Source organism: Geotrypetes seraphini, chromosome 10 (genome assembly GCF_902459505.1).
Source record: "Geotrypetes seraphini chromosome 10, aGeoSer1.1, whole genome shotgun sequence".
NCBI classification, from domain to species: domain Eukaryota; kingdom Metazoa; phylum Chordata; class Amphibia; order Gymnophiona; family Dermophiidae; genus Geotrypetes; species Geotrypetes seraphini.
The window spans coordinates 14095588-14113638 of record NC_047093.1 but is presented as its reverse complement, the minus strand read 5'-3'; the positions used below and the strand labels follow the sequence as shown (position 1 = coordinate 14113638).

The 18051-nt window shown below is 45.8% G+C and overlaps 1 protein-coding gene across 3 annotated transcripts in view; it reads right to left on the bottom strand.

Moving 5' to 3' along the window:
* LOC117367937 (ATP-binding cassette sub-family A member 9-like) overlaps positions 1 to 18051 on the bottom strand; it is a 174314-nt gene that overhangs the window by 93481 nt on the left and 62782 nt on the right. For all 3 annotated transcript variants that reach the window (XM_033961056.1, XM_033961057.1, XM_033961058.1), the window contains 2 exons: positions 9429 to 9604; positions 4290 to 4409 (listed from right to left, as the gene is read on the bottom strand). In XM_033961056.1, coding sequence (XP_033816947.1) covers positions 4290 to 4409; positions 9429 to 9604 — 296 coding nt within the window. The remainder of the gene's footprint in view (positions 1 to 4289; positions 4410 to 9428; positions 9605 to 18051) is intronic.

Genomic DNA, 18051 nt, shown 5'->3' with positions numbered 1-18051 from the left:
AAAAGTTATGGGGGGAGGGAAGGGGGCGTGGCAGGGGAGGAGTGGGAAGGGGGAGCGGAGAGCAGGAGGAGGGGTCATGGTGGCCTGAGCAAGATGGCGCCTGGGGCGGACTGCACCCCCCCTTACTATGGCACTGTCTGGTATAACAATATTTATCAATAGCAGGTTATAGTGCTCCAACAGGTGCTTTACAGGGTGGAACAGAAGTTGAAAACAGCATTTGGAATGGAGTCTTCAACTACTGAACATATTTATTAATTAACTAGTTTTTTAGCCCGTTACATTAACGGGTGCTAGAATAGATGTGTAGACTTAGGCATTTCTTTCTTTCTTTCTTTATGACTGTCTCTCTCCCTTCCTTTTACCTCCCCCCTGTCCAGCAGCACCCCTTCCCTGCTCCTCATGTCTCGCAGTAGCCCTTCTCCCTTCCTTTTACCTCCCCCCCTGTCCAGCAGCATCCCTTCCTTGCTCCCCATGTCCCGCAGTAGCCCTTCTCCTTTCCTTTTACCTCCCCCTGTCCATCAGCACCCCTTCCCTGCCTCCCCCTATCCAGCAGTAGCCCTTCTCCCTTCCTTTTACCTCCCCCCTGTCCAGCAGCACCCCTTCCCTGCTCCCCCTGTCCAGCAGTAGCCCTTCTCCCTTCCTTTTACCTCCCCCCTGTCCAGCAGCACCCCTTCTCCCTTCCCTGCTCCCCCCCCTGTCCAGAATCCGCTAGACCGGGCAGCCTCAGAGCTTTTTCTAGGCCAGCTCGGATCGCATTATTGAAGTGGGCCAGCCTTGCAAATAGCCCGTGGCTGCTTGTTGAAACCACGGTTGCTGCAGCTGTTGGTCCGGGGATGAGAAGAATAGGAGTCCAGGCAGCAGCAGCTAGTCAGAAGGCAGGAAGTAAATTAGCATCAGAGATCGGGGCAGAAAATAAGCTGAGGCCGGCGTCGGAGATCGGGGCAGGATATCAGCTGAGGGAGGCACTGCGCATGCGCGGGCACGGTGCCACAGATCACGGACCCACCGAGTTTGAAGTGCGCATGCGTGCTAAGGGTAGATACTGTTTTCTTTTTAAAAATTGTTTATATTACAAATTGTTTGTTAAGTGTGATTGCGTGTTTTAGGTCTTTTCTATATTTGATAGAGTTCTTTTCTTTTTACTTTTTCATTTGAATTTTGATTTTAATGTAAACCGCTGAAAACTGTCATAAGCTTCGGCGGGATATCAAATTTTAATATACGTAAACATAAATAGCAAATACGTCTATACCACCACCAGATATCTCAATAAAACAGTACCTCAAATAGCAAAATATTCAGCACACAAAACGTCTCAAAGTTTAACACTCAGTTAAAAATGCTGTTTCAGCTGCGTTTGGGTTTCATTTAGAGAATCCATGTCCAAAGGCTCCTTTTACAAAGATGTGCTAGTGGTTTAAGCATGGGTTAAAACCATGGGCTTGAGTTGGGGCAGGAGAGTTGGGTCAGACATCGGGGCAGGAGATTCGCTGGAGAATTGGGGCAGACATCGAGGCAAGAGAGTTGAGACAGACATCGGGGCAGTAGATTCGCAGGAGAGTTTGGACAGACATCGGGACAGTAGATTTGCAGGAGAGTTGGGGCAGAGATCTGGGCAGTAGATTCGCAGGAGAGTTGGGGTAGACATTGAGGCAGGAGAGTTCGGTCAGACAACGGGGCAGGAGATTCGCAGGAGAGTTGGGGCAGACATCGAGGCAGGAGAGTTGGGTCAGACAACGGGGCAGTAGATTCGCTGGATAGTTGGGGCAGAGATCTGGGCAGGAGATTCGCAGGAGAGTTGGGGCAGAGATCTGGGCAGGAGATTTGCAGGAGAGTTGGGGCAGAGATCTGGGCAGGAGATTCGCAGGAGAGTTGGGGCAGACATTGAGGCATGAGAGTTGGGACAGACATCGGGGCAGTAGATTCGCAAGAGAGTTGGGGCAGACATCGAGGCAGGAGAGTTGGGACAGACATCGGGGCAGTAGATTCGCAGGAGAGTTGGGGCAGACATCGGGGCCGGAGAGTCCCTTTTTAAAAGCAGGCAATTATTGACTCTCCTGCTCTCTGCCGCCCTTCCCCGCAGTGCAGTCCTGCTTTAAAACCACGGGCTCACACTGTGGGGAAGTGCGGCAGAGAGCAGGAGAGTCGGGACGGCAAGAGCATGGCTCAGCTGGAAGAGGCAGAGAGGAGAGCGGCAAAGATGGGCTGCAGGGCTGGGATTTCAGGCCCGAGGACAGTCGGAAAGGACGTTTGTGTTGATCGGCCTGCCCAGTCGGTTAAAGAAATGTCTTTAGTGAATCACGTCCCTACCTACTTTGCATGCCGTTCCCCTCATTTGCACGGATCGGCACAGAGGTAAGTGAGTCGGGCCGGAGTAAAATCGGGTCCCAAAGGAGTCGCAAACCGATCGGTACACCATCGGTTTGCTTAGTGAATCTAGGCCTCAGTCGCCTATTGCGTGTCGATTTCACTTAGGCGCCCACCGCCAAATCGTGCTAAGTGGCGCCTAGCTTAAAACTTAGGCCAAGGTTTTAAAGGCCTACGTTATAGGCGCCCGAGTCCTTTAGAGCATCGTACCTAGCGGCGCCTAAGGAGTCTTTTTATTAAGGTGCGCTGACCGATTTAGCGCGCGCTAAATGTTAAGGCGCCCACAGAACAGATGCCTTAGCATTTAGCACGCGCTAAATCGGTTAGCGCGCCTTAATAAAAGGACCCCGAAGTCTTGAACGGAGAAACTTTAACTAGGACTTCAGCAGAACGAGATTTAGGAGTAATCATCAGTGCAGACATGAAAACTGCCAATCAAGTGGAGAAGGCTTCATCTAAGGCAAGGCAGATATTGGGTTGTATCAATAGAAGTTTCGTCAGCCGAAAGCCTGAAGTCATAATGCCGTTGTACAGGGCCATGGTGAGACCTCATCTGGAGTACTGTGTGCAATTCTGGAGGCCACATTACAGTAAAGATGTGCGCAGAATTGAATCGGTTCAGCGGACGGCCACCAGGATGATCTCGGGGCTCAAGACTGAACAAATTGCAGCTCTACACTCTCGAGGAACGTAGGGAGAGGGGAGACATGATCGAAACATTTAAGTACCTCACGGGACGTGTCGAAGTGGAAGACGATATTTTCTTTCTCAAGGGACCCTCGGCCACAAGAGGGCACCCGCTCAAACTCAGGGGCGGAAAATTTCATGGCGACACCAGAAAGTATTTCTTCACAGAGAGAGTGGTTGATCATTGGAACAAGCTTCCAGTGCAGGTGATCGAGGCAGACAGCGTGCCAGACTTTAAGAATAAATGGGATACCCATGTGGGATCCCTACGAGGGTCAAGATAAGGAAATTGGGTCATTAGGGCATAGACAGGGGGTGGGTAAGCAGAATGGGCAGACTTGATGAGCTGTAGCCCTTTTCTGCCATCATCTTCTATGTTTCTATGTATGTTTCTACTTTGGAGTTAGATGCCTAACTCCCAATTCAGTTCTTTTTTTTTTTTTTTAATTAGGCGCTCGGGTTTATCCCATCATTGCGCACACTCCGAAGTTAAGAAAAAACTTAGAACAAAAATTTACCCTCTCTTTTACTAAGGTGCGCTAATCGAATTAGCACGCGCTAAACGCTAACGCGTCCTTAGAGTAACATGCACGCGTTAGCGTTTAGTGCGCACTCATCGGTCAGCGCCCCTTCGTATTAGTCTCTTTCACTTATCGTTCCTTTCAATTAGTGTCTTGCAAACTTTTGCGAGCCGACTCGAGGGCATCCGGAAGTGCGTGGACGTCGATGCGACGATGTCATGCACATGTGTGACATCCACGCATGCGCGGAGGCCCTGCAGACGGGGCCATGAGATGCCAGTGGGGGAGGGGAGGGTTGCTATTAAACAAAAAAGGAGGATCGGCAGGTCCTGTAGGCGGTCAGCCGGCGCTGGCGCCTCTCCTCCTCCTCGGCATCAGACGACGCACCTGGAATCTTGCGCGGCACACAGCTTGCAATACACTGCTTTAAATATTAATCCTCAGGCTATCCTATTCTTCTTGGACCTAGCATTTAAGAGGCTCTGATTTTCTCGTCCCTGGGTGGAAAGTCCAATTTTGGATGCTAAGGACATGATTGTCTTTTCATTGAAACTTGTGCGTAGTTTTTCTCAGGTGATGGAAAGTTGTCCTAGCCCAACCACTGAAGAGAGATTCTTTTTTTGCTGAATGGTCTGTAATGTGTCCTGGTGCTAGGGTCGTAGTACCATAATTTTGCATTGCGCACGCTGGTTGGTTCAAATCACCTCTTACCTTTGGGTCTCCCAGGACAGCAATTGCAAAGGTCAGTTTCCTCTTCTGGCCACCGCTTAGGGCTCTGGCTTGTGAATCTTGAATATTATTTATTTCCAACACAGTCATTATGTTTTTTACCTACAAAAAGGCATAACAAAGTCTGAAATATCACGGAAATATTAAAATATTTATGGCAGATAAAAATCATATACAGTACCCTCTCCGAATCCGCGGTTTCAGTACCTGCGGATTCGGTTATTTGCGTGTTTTTTTTTTTTGTTTGTTTGTTTTTTAAAGAAACGCTGCATCCCGGACCTTACCTGGTAGTCTAGCGGCAACGCGGGGCAGGATCGATCGTCCTACGCTCCTGCCCTGTGCAGAGCCGTCATCCAAATGGCTGCCGTGAGTTCCCGTTGCCGCTAGACCGCCAGGTAAGGTCTGGGGAAGGTCCGGGACGTGGGGGTGGGTCAGAGCCGGCCCTGAAAGTTATCCGCCATATTTCAATATTCGCCGGCCGGCTCTGCCCCTAAGCCCCGAGAATATTGAGGGTCTGCTGTAGTCTTTCCAGTCTGCCCATTGAAAAGCCGCCTGTTTACGGCCTTCGATACCTGGTTTCATGGAAGCTCAATATGCTGGTATAATTAATATATATTTTATTAACACTCAATAACAGGTTACAAGAGCAAATCTTTACAGCATATGGAGCTGACAGATAGTATGCCTCAAGCGCTTGAGCATACTTGGATGTCTGTCCTCCCTTCACAATCAAAAAGCTGTTTTTTTAATATAATTCTTGATGGCCTGGGCCCACGTTAGTTTTTATTGGTCACTTACAAACGTCATTACACTTATCGGTTTATTAATTGGTTTTATAATTTCTGTATCAAACCATACGCGTGTCCTGTTTACCAGAATCACTACCTGTCATTTTAATCATCAGCTCAGCAATTTCAAGACAAGAGTCCAGTAAGGCTACACCCATTCCAGGATATATCTCGCAAATGATGTATTTTTGTATTCTTGGTGAAGACATGTTCTCATCCTTCTTAGGTTCACTTCCCTGTTCTTAAAGCATTACAGCAAATGTGATACCAGTTGCCATATAAAAGAATAAGTTTCGTTTCATTTGCTCATTTTAGCATAAGTTTCGCTTGGCTTGCTGATTTCAGCAAGCACAGATTGTGCAAAGGCTTGACAGTTTTAGTCAGAGCATTTAGGCCTTTAGTAGTGTTTATTGGCCTAATATGTTAGGGGATTTCAGGGGGGGGCTCTTCACCTGTCACCTGTACAGGACTCTCTCTCTCTCTCTCTCCTCCTCCTCCTCCCTTCTCACCATCCAAACTAGCTACTAAGCTCTACAATCCCTTCCTATACCTAAGAGATCCTAGGTACCGGTCCCATGCTTTCCTGAATTCAGATACTGTCTTCCAGGGCCAGTTTTAGACATGTAGGGGCCCGGGGGGGCCCCTCCCCCCCTGCCATTACTACCACACATAAAACAACTTTAAATGACTTCTTTACACTCAAAACACAGACAGACCTTTACCAAATACAGAAGTGGGAATCCCAAGAAATTAAACTCAGCAAGAGAAGTAAAAACAGGTACACTATGGACTTTTGTACTGAACACACAGGGGGTCCTGGGTCCAGGATCTCCTAAAATTAGCCACCTCTCTTGCTGGTGGGGATCCTGAAGTCCTACCAGCCGAAGACCACCTCGTCTGGTCTTCAGCCAGAAATCTCCAAGCTCTGTAGCCGGTGTCCCTGAGCTGCCACCAGCTGCAGAGCTTGGAGAGTTCTGGCTAATGGACTGGAGGACTGGATGGTCTTCAGCTGACAGGGCTTTGAGATTCCCCAGCGGCTTAGGTATTTCTATTTTGCATTTGTGCAAGGGGCATGAGGGAGGGCGGGGAGAAAGTCTGGTGCCCAACCTCCTTCTCCACCCCCCATCGGCTGTCTCATAGAGTTCCTTTGAGCGTCGGGAGCAGCGGGGAGCATTCGGTGCGGCTCCCTGTGCTAATAACCGCTGTCGCGGTTTAGTAAAAGGGGGGTAGGCCTTTAAAACCCTGGCCTACATTACTGGCAAACATAGCACGATTGACACGCGATTAGCGGCATTTTTCAGGTGGCCACTGATGTAGGCACCGCTTGCAGAATCCGGCCCTAAGTGGGAAATGGAACAAAGTTGGTGCCAAAGAAAGTGTTTAGCGCTATTCTACAAAAGGCAAAGTTAGGTGCCGTTTATACAATAGAGTTTCGTGCTGGAAACCTCTCCTAAATTTACACATGGCCATCTGGTATCATGAGCCAGGGCTAGAGAACATTTCCTCTTGTATCTCAAACTTCCAATCTTGGGCCCACACCGTCCAAATGAAACTGAATGAATCCAAGACGAAACTTCTTTGGCTCGGCCCAAACTTAGCTCAGCTACCCACCTCAATCCCACTGTGCTCTGGCTCCACTGCAGCTCGAATTCTCCAGCAAGGTCCTGGGTGTCATTATCGATTCTACACTGTCCTTCAATGACCACCTCAACTCCCTGGTAAAAAAATGTTATTTCAGCCTCCACATGCTGAGGAAAGTAAGATCTTGTTTCCACCAAAATAATTTTGCCGTTCTCGTCCAATCCATCATCCTATCCAGACTGGACTATTGCAATTCTATCTTCATAAGCCTAACAAAGAAAAACCTTCACAGACTCCAACGGATTCAAAATGCCGCAGCCAAGCTTATCTTTGCAAAAAGTAAATACGATCACGTCTCACCGCTCCTTCTCAAGCTTCACTGGCTTCTGATAATTCCCAGAGTCCATTTCAAATGCATCTGCCTAACTTTCAAGATCGTCCATGGCATCCTCCCTCCATTAATTCCGCTTTCTTGGAACTCCTCAAATCCTAATACCACCAGACCCACCCAAAAATTGAAGCTATCCTTCCCCTCACTAAAAGGCATTTCCCTCCCAGGAATACTGGGAACTTCCCTCCACTTCAGACTCACCGAGCTCTGGAACAACCTTACCTCCCCCCTTCGGAACCTGAGTGCTCTCCAACCCTTCTGTAAACATCTGAAAACCTGGTTATTCTCAAAAATCTAACACTTCCCTCTTCATTTGACATCCTAGCCCTCTAACTTCCTTCTTTCCTCTGATCCTCATCTAGCCCTTTCCTTGTAGTTCCTTTCTCATTACAACTCCTGTAAACCGTGCCGAGCTCCACAACCTTGGAGATGGTGCGGTATATAAACCTAAGGTTTAGTTTAGTTTAGTTACCATTTTTGTTTATGCAAAAAAAAAAAAAGAGGGGCATGTGGCTCTACCCTCCAGCCCCACCCTGTTCTGCCCCAGCCCTGCCCAAACCTCTTATCCTCTCCTTCGATGAGCTCGGGGCCATGTCTGGAGCGTCTCCGAGTACAAGCAGATGCAACATAATGACATCGGACACATGCACGGATGCCTTCCAGATGCGGCCCCAAGCTCTTAAACCCGGACAAACTGCTGGGTTTTCAAAAACTGCCTGGACGCCCAGATATTCCTCTATGACGAGGACATGTCCGGGTCAATTCAAACATAGGGTAACCCTAGCAAGGGTGGGCTCAAGGCCCGGATAAAAGGATACCACACCGCAGCTTAGAGTGAACTAAATTAACGCTTATTAAGGGTATTAGGAAAGGGAAGTCCTGTTCAATTCACAGGTGAAGGAGAAATCAAATCCAAAATCCTCGGTCGCCTGTCCCTGCACACTATAGTCTCTTGGTAAGGCAATTTGCCCTCTCTTTTACTAAGGTGCGCTAATCGAATTAGCACGCGCTAACCGCTAACGCATCCTTAGACTAACATGCACGCGTTAGCGTTTAGTGCGCGCTCATCGGTCAGCGCCCCTTCGTATTAGTCTCTTTCACTTATCGTTCCTTTCAATTGGTGTCTCGCAAACTTTTGCGAGCCTGCTCGAGGGCATCCGGAAGTGCGTGGACGTCGATGCGACGATGTCATACACATGTGTGACATCCACGCATGCGCGGAGGCCCTGCAGACGGGGCCATGAGATGTCAGTGGGGGAGGGGAGGGTTGCTATTAAACAAAAAAGGAGGATCGGCAGGTCCTGTAGGCAGTCAGCCGGCGCTGGCGCCTCTCCTCCTCCTCGGCATCAGACGACGCACCTGGAATCTTGCGCGCAAACAGCTTGCAAATACACTGCTTTAAATATTAATCCTCAGGCTATCCTATTCTTCTTGGACCTAGCATTTAAGAGGCTCTGATTTTCTCGTCCCTGGGTGGAAAGTCCAATTTTGGATCCTAAGGACATGATTGTCTTTTCATTGCAACTTGTGCGTAGTTTTTCTCAGGTGATGGAAAGCTGTCCTAGCCCAACCACTGAAGAGAGATTCTTTTTTTGCTGAATGGTCTGTAATGTGTCCTGGTGCTAGGGTCGTAGTACCATAATTGCGCATTGCGCACGCTGGTTGGCTCTGGTCTGGCCTATCTTCCCACAGTTATCAGTACAGTTCGTAGCACTTCACGAGCCAGTCTACCACATGGATCCAACGTGCAAAACTACATGATCCAAGTTAATCTTGGCCTCCCTAAGTGTTCAGGGCAGGCTTACCAGATTTGCATTGGTCAGCCCCATTGTTTGTTTTCAAAAATCTTTGGAAAATTTAGCAACCAGGGAGAAGATTAAGGTCTGAGGTAGGGATGTGGTTGACAGCGGATAGAAAAGCGGGAGTCCACTAGGGAAGGACGAACGCCTCGATGCTTTCGATTGCTGCTGTAAAATTGTAGAATACGCTTCCCGGGAGTTTGAGACTTTGTACAGAACGAATGACTTTTAGGAGGTTGTTGAGAACTCAGCTATTTGTTGATGCTTTTATGTAACATAGTACAAGAGGAAACCGATATACTGTAGATACAGCAATATGGTTTAAGGCATGTATTATAGAACGATTGTTGATAATCTGAGTGGTACGTTTGTTCGTGTCATTGTTGTCCATGTTCTTTTGTAAACCTCTTAGTTATTAGGCGGTCTATATGTTTTTAAAATAAAATACATACATAAATAAATATTCCTTACGGACTATCTAACCCTTCTAGAATCCTGGTGAAACATCCCTTTCAGATGCTGTATTGGATTTCTTAGTTATATTTATTACTGTATACAATACCTCGTTTTCCACCTCTTTTGAAGGAATCCCTTTGATTTTCGCAAAAACCCTTAAATTCTCTTTCACGGTTAGAACATCAAACTTGACATCAAATTGCGGACAAACACCAGCTATTTTCCTCATTTCAGCCAGGTCCTCTGTATCGGTTGACTTGTATCCATAAATCGATGCATAGCCTAAAACATTTGAAACAAGTGAAGGTCAAATATGACAATATTTGAAACTGGTTTCCAAGATGGCTGACAACAGTTCATTTGATAATGTTAAATTGGTCTGAAATTTGCCCTGAAACCCTTTCCATGGCATAGACCCCTGTAGAAAAGTTACCCGAGGTTGATGGGATTCAGTGTTCTGGCTTTAGCTACCTTGTACTCAGATAAAATTGTTGGCAAATTGGGACATTCCCCCCCCCCCCAAAAAAAAATATAGGCAGAAACACTGTGGAAAGAGAAAAAGGACCCTGGTGCCTCAGAGCAATTGAACGTGATTCCTCAGCTAAATCAACCAATCACAGATTTTTTAAAAAACCCCAAAACAAATCTTGCTTTTTCCATCTTGCCAGTCTTTTTCCTCCAAGTAAAGGTTTGTACATGTTCCTGGAGGAAATGTCCATAGTCTACTATTGAGACAGACATAGGGAAATCCATTGCTTGCCCTGAATCAGTAACATGGAATGTTGCTGTTATTTGGGATTCCAGAATCTTGTTATTCTTTGGGATTCTGTTTGGAATGTGGCTACTATTTTGGGTTCCGGAATCGTGATACTCTTTGGGATATCGCATGGAATGTTGCTACTATTTGGGATTCCAGAATCTTGATACTCTTACGATTCTGCATGGAATGTTACTACTCTTTGGTATTCCACATGGAATGTTGCTGTTATTTGGGATTCCAGAATCTTGCTATTCTTTGGGATTCTGTTTGGAATGTGGCTACTATTTTGGGTTCCGGAATCATGATACTCTTTGGGATAACGCATAGAATCTTGCTACTCTTTGGGATTCCACATGGAATGTTGCTACTATTTGAGATTCCAGAATCTTGATACTCTTGCGATTCTGCATGGACTATTGCTACTCTTTGGGAGTCTACATGGAATGTTGCTGTTATTTGGGATTCCAGAATCTTGCTATTTTTTGGGATTCTGTTTGGAATGTGGCTACTATTTTGGGTTCCGGAATCATGATACTCTTTGGGATACCGCATGGAATCATGATACTCTTTGGGATTCCACATTGAATGTTGCTATTATTTGGGATTCCAGAATCTTGATACTCTTGTGATTCTGCATGGAATATTGCTACTCTTTGGGAGAACAGAATCTTGCTATTCTTTGGGATTCTGTTTGGAATGTTGCTACTATTTTGGGTTTATGCCAGGTATTTGTGACCTGGGTTGGCCACTGTTGGAAACAGGACACTGGTCCAGATGGACCATTGGTCTGACCCAGTATGGCTATTCTTATGTTCACGTATACTTAGCTTTAGAATGCTGCTCAGGATACTTGACAAGGTCCTTATTTCACTAATCTTGCTCATTGGGGACTTTTTTGAACCTTGCTGCATTTCACAAAAGCATGTTGATTTCCAGACTCTGTGGCGTGCGAGGTTCACAAATTCCCCTTCAAATCAGGAATCCTGAAATAAGGACTGAGTGTAACAAGGACTGCAATGACAGATGGTGTGAAACACAAGATGGAGGTTTTCTCCTCTTAGGTAACATACGTTACAATCGGCAACTTTTGAATCTTTTAATTTTTTAGAAGAATCTTTTTACCTACTGGGTTCATCTACTTCAGGGGTCTCAAACTCAAACCCTTTGCGGGGCCACATTTTGGATTTGTAGGTACTTGGAGGGCCGCAGAAAAAATAGTTAATGTCTTATTAGAGAAATGACAATTTTGCATGAGGTTAAACTCTTTATAGTTTATAAAACTTTCCTTTAACAGTTAAAAGGAAAGATATATAAACTATAAAGAGTTTTACCTCATTCAAAATTGTAATTTCTTTAATAAGACATTAACTATTTTTTCTGCGGCCCTCCAAGTACTCTATTTTTTCTGCAGCACTCACATTTAAAGTTCAATATCTTTTCTTTCTCAAAACTGGCACATTTCAATCACTAAATTGAAAATAAAATCATTTTCCTACCTTTGCTTGGTAATTTCATCAGTCTCTGACTATGCATCCAATATTTCTTCTCTTCTTTCAGCCTCCTGTATGCTTCCTCTCCTCCAGACCTAATTCCCTCCCCCAACTTTTTCTTTCTTTCTCTATGTCTGTCTTTCTTTGATTCCGTGTCCCATTTCTTGCTTTGTTTCTAACTCCCTGTCCCCCCCCTTCTTTCTTTCTTTCTTCCTTCCTTCCTGCCCTCCTCCACGCCACCGCCGCCGGGGAATAGGCTGCTGCCGCTGCCGCCATCTGGAACAGGCCAAGATCTCCCTCTTTCTCTTCTCCACGGGGCCAACCAACTCTCGCCGCCCAACGTCAATTCTAACGTCGAAAAGGACGTTCCAGGCAGCCAGGCAGCGATTGTATAGCCAGAATGTCCTCTCGACGTCAGAATTGACGTCGAGCGGCGAGAGTTGGTCGGCCCCGAAGAGAAGCAGGGAAATCAAATAACATGGTGCCGGCCTGAGAAGGGAAGGGAAGTAGGTTGGGCACCACTACTCTAGATGAGCCGCACTCTAGGGAGAGCAGTGGACTGCCCCCCCCTTGGTACGCCACTGGAGCAGCAGTGTGTCTGGCTCTTCCGTGGATAGCGCAATGAGCCGCCAACCCGCGGCTGTGAACGGAATGAGCCAGCCAGACACGCTGCTGCTCCAAAAGGAAGATAATGATCCAGTCCAGACTGCGGGCCGCAAATAAAATCTGGAGAGCCACATGCGGCCCGCGGGCTTGAGACCGCTGATCTATTTGTTTTGTATTGCAGGGGACTTCTTCCTGAGAAAGCCTTCGGTTGAAACATGTCGGAGCTGACAGGTCCCTACCTGACACCTTAAGACGAGCTAATCAACGCATGAAGTTAAGTACAAGGTATTTTTTCTTTTCTTTTTTTAAAAGAAAACCAATTTGTAAGAAGTTATTTATTGCATTTAAAACGCACAATGTACAAATATGTAAAAAACAAGTCTGATGAGGATAAACTTGCCATTTGAGTGACCGAGCCTAGAATCAATTGGCTGGTAATTGACACATTCTGAAGACTTAAAAATATTATTTCAAAAATTGCTTGTATTGATTACAGTGAGATTAACTTAAAACGTGGTTGATTTTGGTATGATTTTACGATTTGAAGCATGGATTGGTGGTACGAGTGCCATGATTGCATAATATTATCATCTTTAATAAAAATGATTTCAATATAAACTTTTGTGCCTTTTGTTAAATGGGGATCCTCCCCTCCCCTTCCTCTCCCACTTCCTCTCCCCCCTCTTTTCTCTCCCCTCCGTCTCCCTCCTACCTATCCACCTCCCTCTCTCCCTCAATCCCCATCCTCTCCCCTTCCTTTAAAGGCGCCTTGAGCCTGTATAGGTATGAGCGACGCAGAAATAGAAAATTAGATTAGATTTGAGACCTCACCCCCACCACACTGAAACAACGCCTAAATCTTTGTATGCTGTAGATCTCCACATGTAAGCAGCAGCTTTCAGAAATCAGTACTTAAATGTAGACGTGTGAATGCCACTATTTCCATGTGGCTACTTTTCTGAAATAACGGCCTTACTTTATCGCAGTTGTTGCCTACACGGATTGAGGAGCACCAGCTACAATAGTCCATCTACTGTATAATTTAAAATGACATGTTCTAAAGTAGCACAAATATGAACCATTCTTGCTGCCGTGTACAAGTGTTTCTTGTTTTGTCTTTCGCTTCACAGAAATGCACAAAATGTTCCGAACAAGCTTGTCTCCACTTCGCAGTTTCCTGAGGAACAATAAGAACATTGTGCAGACGTGTTCTAAGCACACACAGATTTTTCTCGTTTCTTTGCCATCGGGGTGGGAGTCCCCTTTCCTGTCTTCTCACATCTGCTTGTTCAGCTTTCAAGACTGCAGCTGGTTGAGAGCCCGATCCCACACACAGGATCTGAATCTGCCGGAGCCAGGAAATGATAGCAGAAGCTGTCAGCCAGCGAGCAAGAGAGCACTTAGGGTGAAATTCCGTAAACGGCAGCCAAGGTTAGGCGCCGGGAAGATCTGCACTAAGACAGTCTATTGGAAAGGTCACGCCATGCAGAGCGCTGGCTGAAGAATGCTATTTCATAGAGCAAGTATCACGCCGACCTTTGGTTGCGACACTTATGCCTGCTAAAACCGGTTGCAAACGCTGAAGTACAACTAACGGCAGCTGGATGCGTAAATGGCCCTAGTTTAGAACATGCAACTCCATCTACTTAAGCCTAACAAAGAAAAGTCTTCACAGACTTCAGCGGATTCAGAACACCGCGGCCAAACTAATCTTTGCTAAGAGCAAATTCGACCACGTCTCCCCGCTTTTGTCTAAGCTTCACTGGCTCCCAGTTATCCTCAGGGTTCACTACAAATGCGCCTGTCTAGCCTTCAAATCTCTACACGGCATCCTTCCTCCCCTCTTTCCTCTATCTTGGCTCTCTTCGAATCCTACCTCCACCAGATCCACTCAAAAATTCAAATTATCCTTCCCCTCTTTAAAAGGCATATCCCATACAGGAAAACTTGGGACATCCCTCCTCTTCAGGATCACCGAGCTGTGGAACAGCTTCACTGCCCCTCTTCGGAGTTCGACCTCCTTCCAACGCTTCCGAAAACATTTGAAAACCTGGCTTTTCGCTAAAATGTAACTACTCCCTCCCTCTCCATTATACTAAGTCCCCTCTTTCTTTCTTTTTACTAAGCCCTTCTCCTTTCCATTGGAGTTCCTTTCTATATTAATTCCTGTAAACCGTGTCGAGCTCCACTTTTGTGGAGATGATGCGGTATATAAACTTAAGGTTTAGTTTAGTTTAGTTTAGTTTCTGGAAGTATCTTTAATCTGCCCATGCCCCTCCCATGACTTTGCCTCTTTTGAGCTGCAGACTATAAAATTTAAGTGCGCATTTATAAAAAAAATATGACCATATCACAGAGGCATACCATGACTCGCACTGGCTTCCAATAGAAGCGAGAGTGCACTTCAAATTCTACTGCTTACTTTACAAGGCTATCAACGAAGAAAGCCCAACCTACTGGAATAACCGACTAAATCAATCCTCCTCAACCAGACACAGAAGAACCCACTCACTATTCTCTCATCCATCATCCAAAAATGTCAAACGAAAAAAAACTTTATGACAACCTAATAGCCTCCAAAGCAGCTAAACTGGACAGACAAATCACCACCCTGTTATCTTCAACTACAAACTACAACACCTTCAAGAGAGATACTAAAACCATACTCTTCAAAAAACATATAAAACCTATCCAGCACAACCAATCCCAACCCAATATCCAACACTGTATCTACCCTTAGATCTCTCTAATACTCTTATCTACCAAATGTTATCTAAAACCCATAATTTCACCCTATTCTTATCTCCTAAAGACCTCCTCTTCCCTTTGGTAACTCTTTACCCAATATATATTACCTTAAAAATTCTATGTCATCGCTTATTCTATTCCTTCAAATTTTGAATGTAATTTTGTTTTCGTTTGGATGTAATCCGCCTTGAACTGCAAGGTAATGGCGGAATAGAAATCACAAATGTAATGTAATGTAATCTGCACATAAACCCAGATGAGTGCCAATTAACATCATTTATTGATCGAGAATGGCTCATCGATAAATTAGTTTATGCACGGAATCTGGGATCTGTGCCCCCAACTTTGGGTGATTTATATAGCATCCAGAGATTAGAGGGTAATTATTTAAGGAGCCACCTAGGTTTAGACAAAGAAAAGCGCATAAACGCAGTAATATTCGCTGTATTTTTGTAGCTACATTGCAATATTTAATGCTATGCACTCTGCATGTGGGTTACCAGATGTCTGGGAAAACTCGGACATGGCGTTTTTTTAGAGAACTTTCCGAGTTCCCGGACAGACTTTCCAAAACCCGGCAGTTTGTCCGGGTTTTGGAAAGCCCAGAGTTCCAGCTGCGTCTGGAAGGCCTTCAGCAAACATACACTGATGATGTCACACGCATCGGCGCAAGCTGAAGGCCCTCCAAAAACGTCTATTAACGTGAGAGGATGAGCAGATGAATAAAGATTCAGACAATGAAGACTGATATAAACTGGGCATTGAATTTGAACTACTCGTATATGCATTCATGAAATGAATTTTGAAAAGATTAGATTTCTACTACTTCTGCAGGGCTGTACATTTAATATTAAATAGAAGGTCCCTGTTCAGAGGAGCTTACAATCTAATTTGAACAGACATGACATCTCAGGGTTGAGGAGTTTCTGGTAGAAGGAATGATACAATGGGTAAAAGTATCTGACCATGAGTGGGAATTAAGAGTTGAAAGCGGCTTCAACAAAGTGGGCTTTTAGTTTGGATTTGAAGACTGCTAGAGACGGAGCAGGACGTACTGACTCTGGCAGCCTGTTCCAGGCATACAGTGCAGCAAGAAAGAAAGGACGGAGCCTGGAGTTGGCAGTGGAGGAGAAGGGTAAAGATAAGACACCAGACTACAAAACTTTCAGAAAAGAACTAAAAACCCTGCTATTCAAGAAATCCTTTAAGACAAACTTAACACTGCAGAAAGCATTTCAATCCCCCGAAGCAACCCGCTCTACTCTGTAACACTTCTGGAAATGTCCAGATAACCTCTTCTGTAATCCGCCTTGAACCGCAAGGTAATGACGGAATAAAAGTCACTAATGTAATGTAATAAGAGGGAGTTACCCAACGAATGAAGTTCATGGAGGTGGGGGGGAGATAAGTGAGGAGAGATATTGGGGGGCTACAGAGTGAATGCACTTGTAAGTCATTACAAGTGAACTGTATTCAGAAACTGATGGGGAGCCAATGAAGTGACTTGAGGAGAAGGGTAGAAATATAGAAACATAGAAACATAGAAATAGATGGCAGATAAGGGCCACGGCCCATCTAGTCTGCCCACCCCAATGACCCTCCCCTACCTTTCTCTGTGAATAGATCCCATGTGTCTATCCCATTTGGCCTTAAAATCAGGCACGCTGCTGGCCTCAATAACCTGAAGTGGAAGACTATTCCAGCGATCAACCACCCTTTCAGTGAAAAAGAATTTCCTGGTGTCCCTGTGCAGTTTCCTGCCCCTGATTTTCCACAGATGCCCCTTTGTTGCCGCGGGACCCTTGAAAAAGAAGATCTCTTCTTCCACCTCGATGCGGCCCGTGAGATACTTGAATGTCTCGATCATGTCACCCCTCTCTCTGCGTTCCTCGAGTGAGTACAGCTGCAACTTATCCAGCCGTTCCTCGTACGGGAGATCCTTGAGTCCCGAGACCATCCGGGTGGCCATTCTCTGGACCGACTCCAGTCTCAGCACATCCTTACGGTAATGCGGCCTCCAGAATTGCAAACAGTATTCCAGGTGGGACCTCACCATGGATCTATACAATGGCATAATGACTTCAGGCTTACGGCTGACGAAACCCCTCCGTATGCAACCTATGATTTGTCTTGCCTTGGATGAAGCTTGCTCCACTTGATTGACAGTCTTCATGTTCTCACTGACCATCACCCCTAACTCTCGTTCTGCTTCAGTTCTTGTTAGGATCTCGCCATTAAGGGTGTAAGTCTTGCATGGATTTTGGCTGCCCAGGTGCATGACTTTGCATTTTTTGGCATTGACGCTGAGTTGCCAGGACCTAGACCAGCGCTCCAGTAGGAGTAGGTCGTCATGCATCATGTTGTCGGACATTGAATTTATGTCTGTTGTGCTTTTGCCCACTACATTGCTTAGTTTGGCGTCATCGGCGAATAATGTTATTTTACCTCGCAGCCCTTCTGCCAAGTCTCTTATAAAGATGTTGAATAGGATCGGGCCCAGGACCGAGCCCTGCGGCACTCCACTGATTACCTCCGTCATTTCGGAGGGGGTGCCGTTCACCACTACCCTCTGAAGCCTACCTCCAAGCCAGTTCCCAACCCATTTCGTCAATGTGTCGCCCAATCCTATAGAACTCATCTTTCTCTACTAAGTCAATTCCCTTCAATATCTTGAATGTTTTGATCATGTCCCCTCTCAGTCTCCTCTTTTCAAGGGAGAAGAGGCCCAGTTTCTCTAATCTGTCATTGTACGACAACTCCTCCAGTCCCTTAACCATTTTTGTTGCTCTTCTCTGGACCTTTTCGAGTAGTACTATGTCCTTTTTCATGTACGGCAACCAGTGTTGTACGCAGTATTCCAGGTGAGGGCGTACCATGTCCCGGTACAGTGGCATGATAACTTTTTCAGATCTGTTGGTGATCCCCTTCTTAATCATTCCTAGCATTTTATTTGCCCTTTTCGCCGCCGCACATTGCACAGATGGTTTCATTGACTTATCTACAAGTACTCCCAAGTCTCTTTCCTGGGGGCTTTCTCCGAGTATAGCACCTGTATTCGTGCATATCAATCAAATTTAGGCGCCACTTGTAGAATCGTGCCTAGAGGTGCCTAACTCGACCTAGGC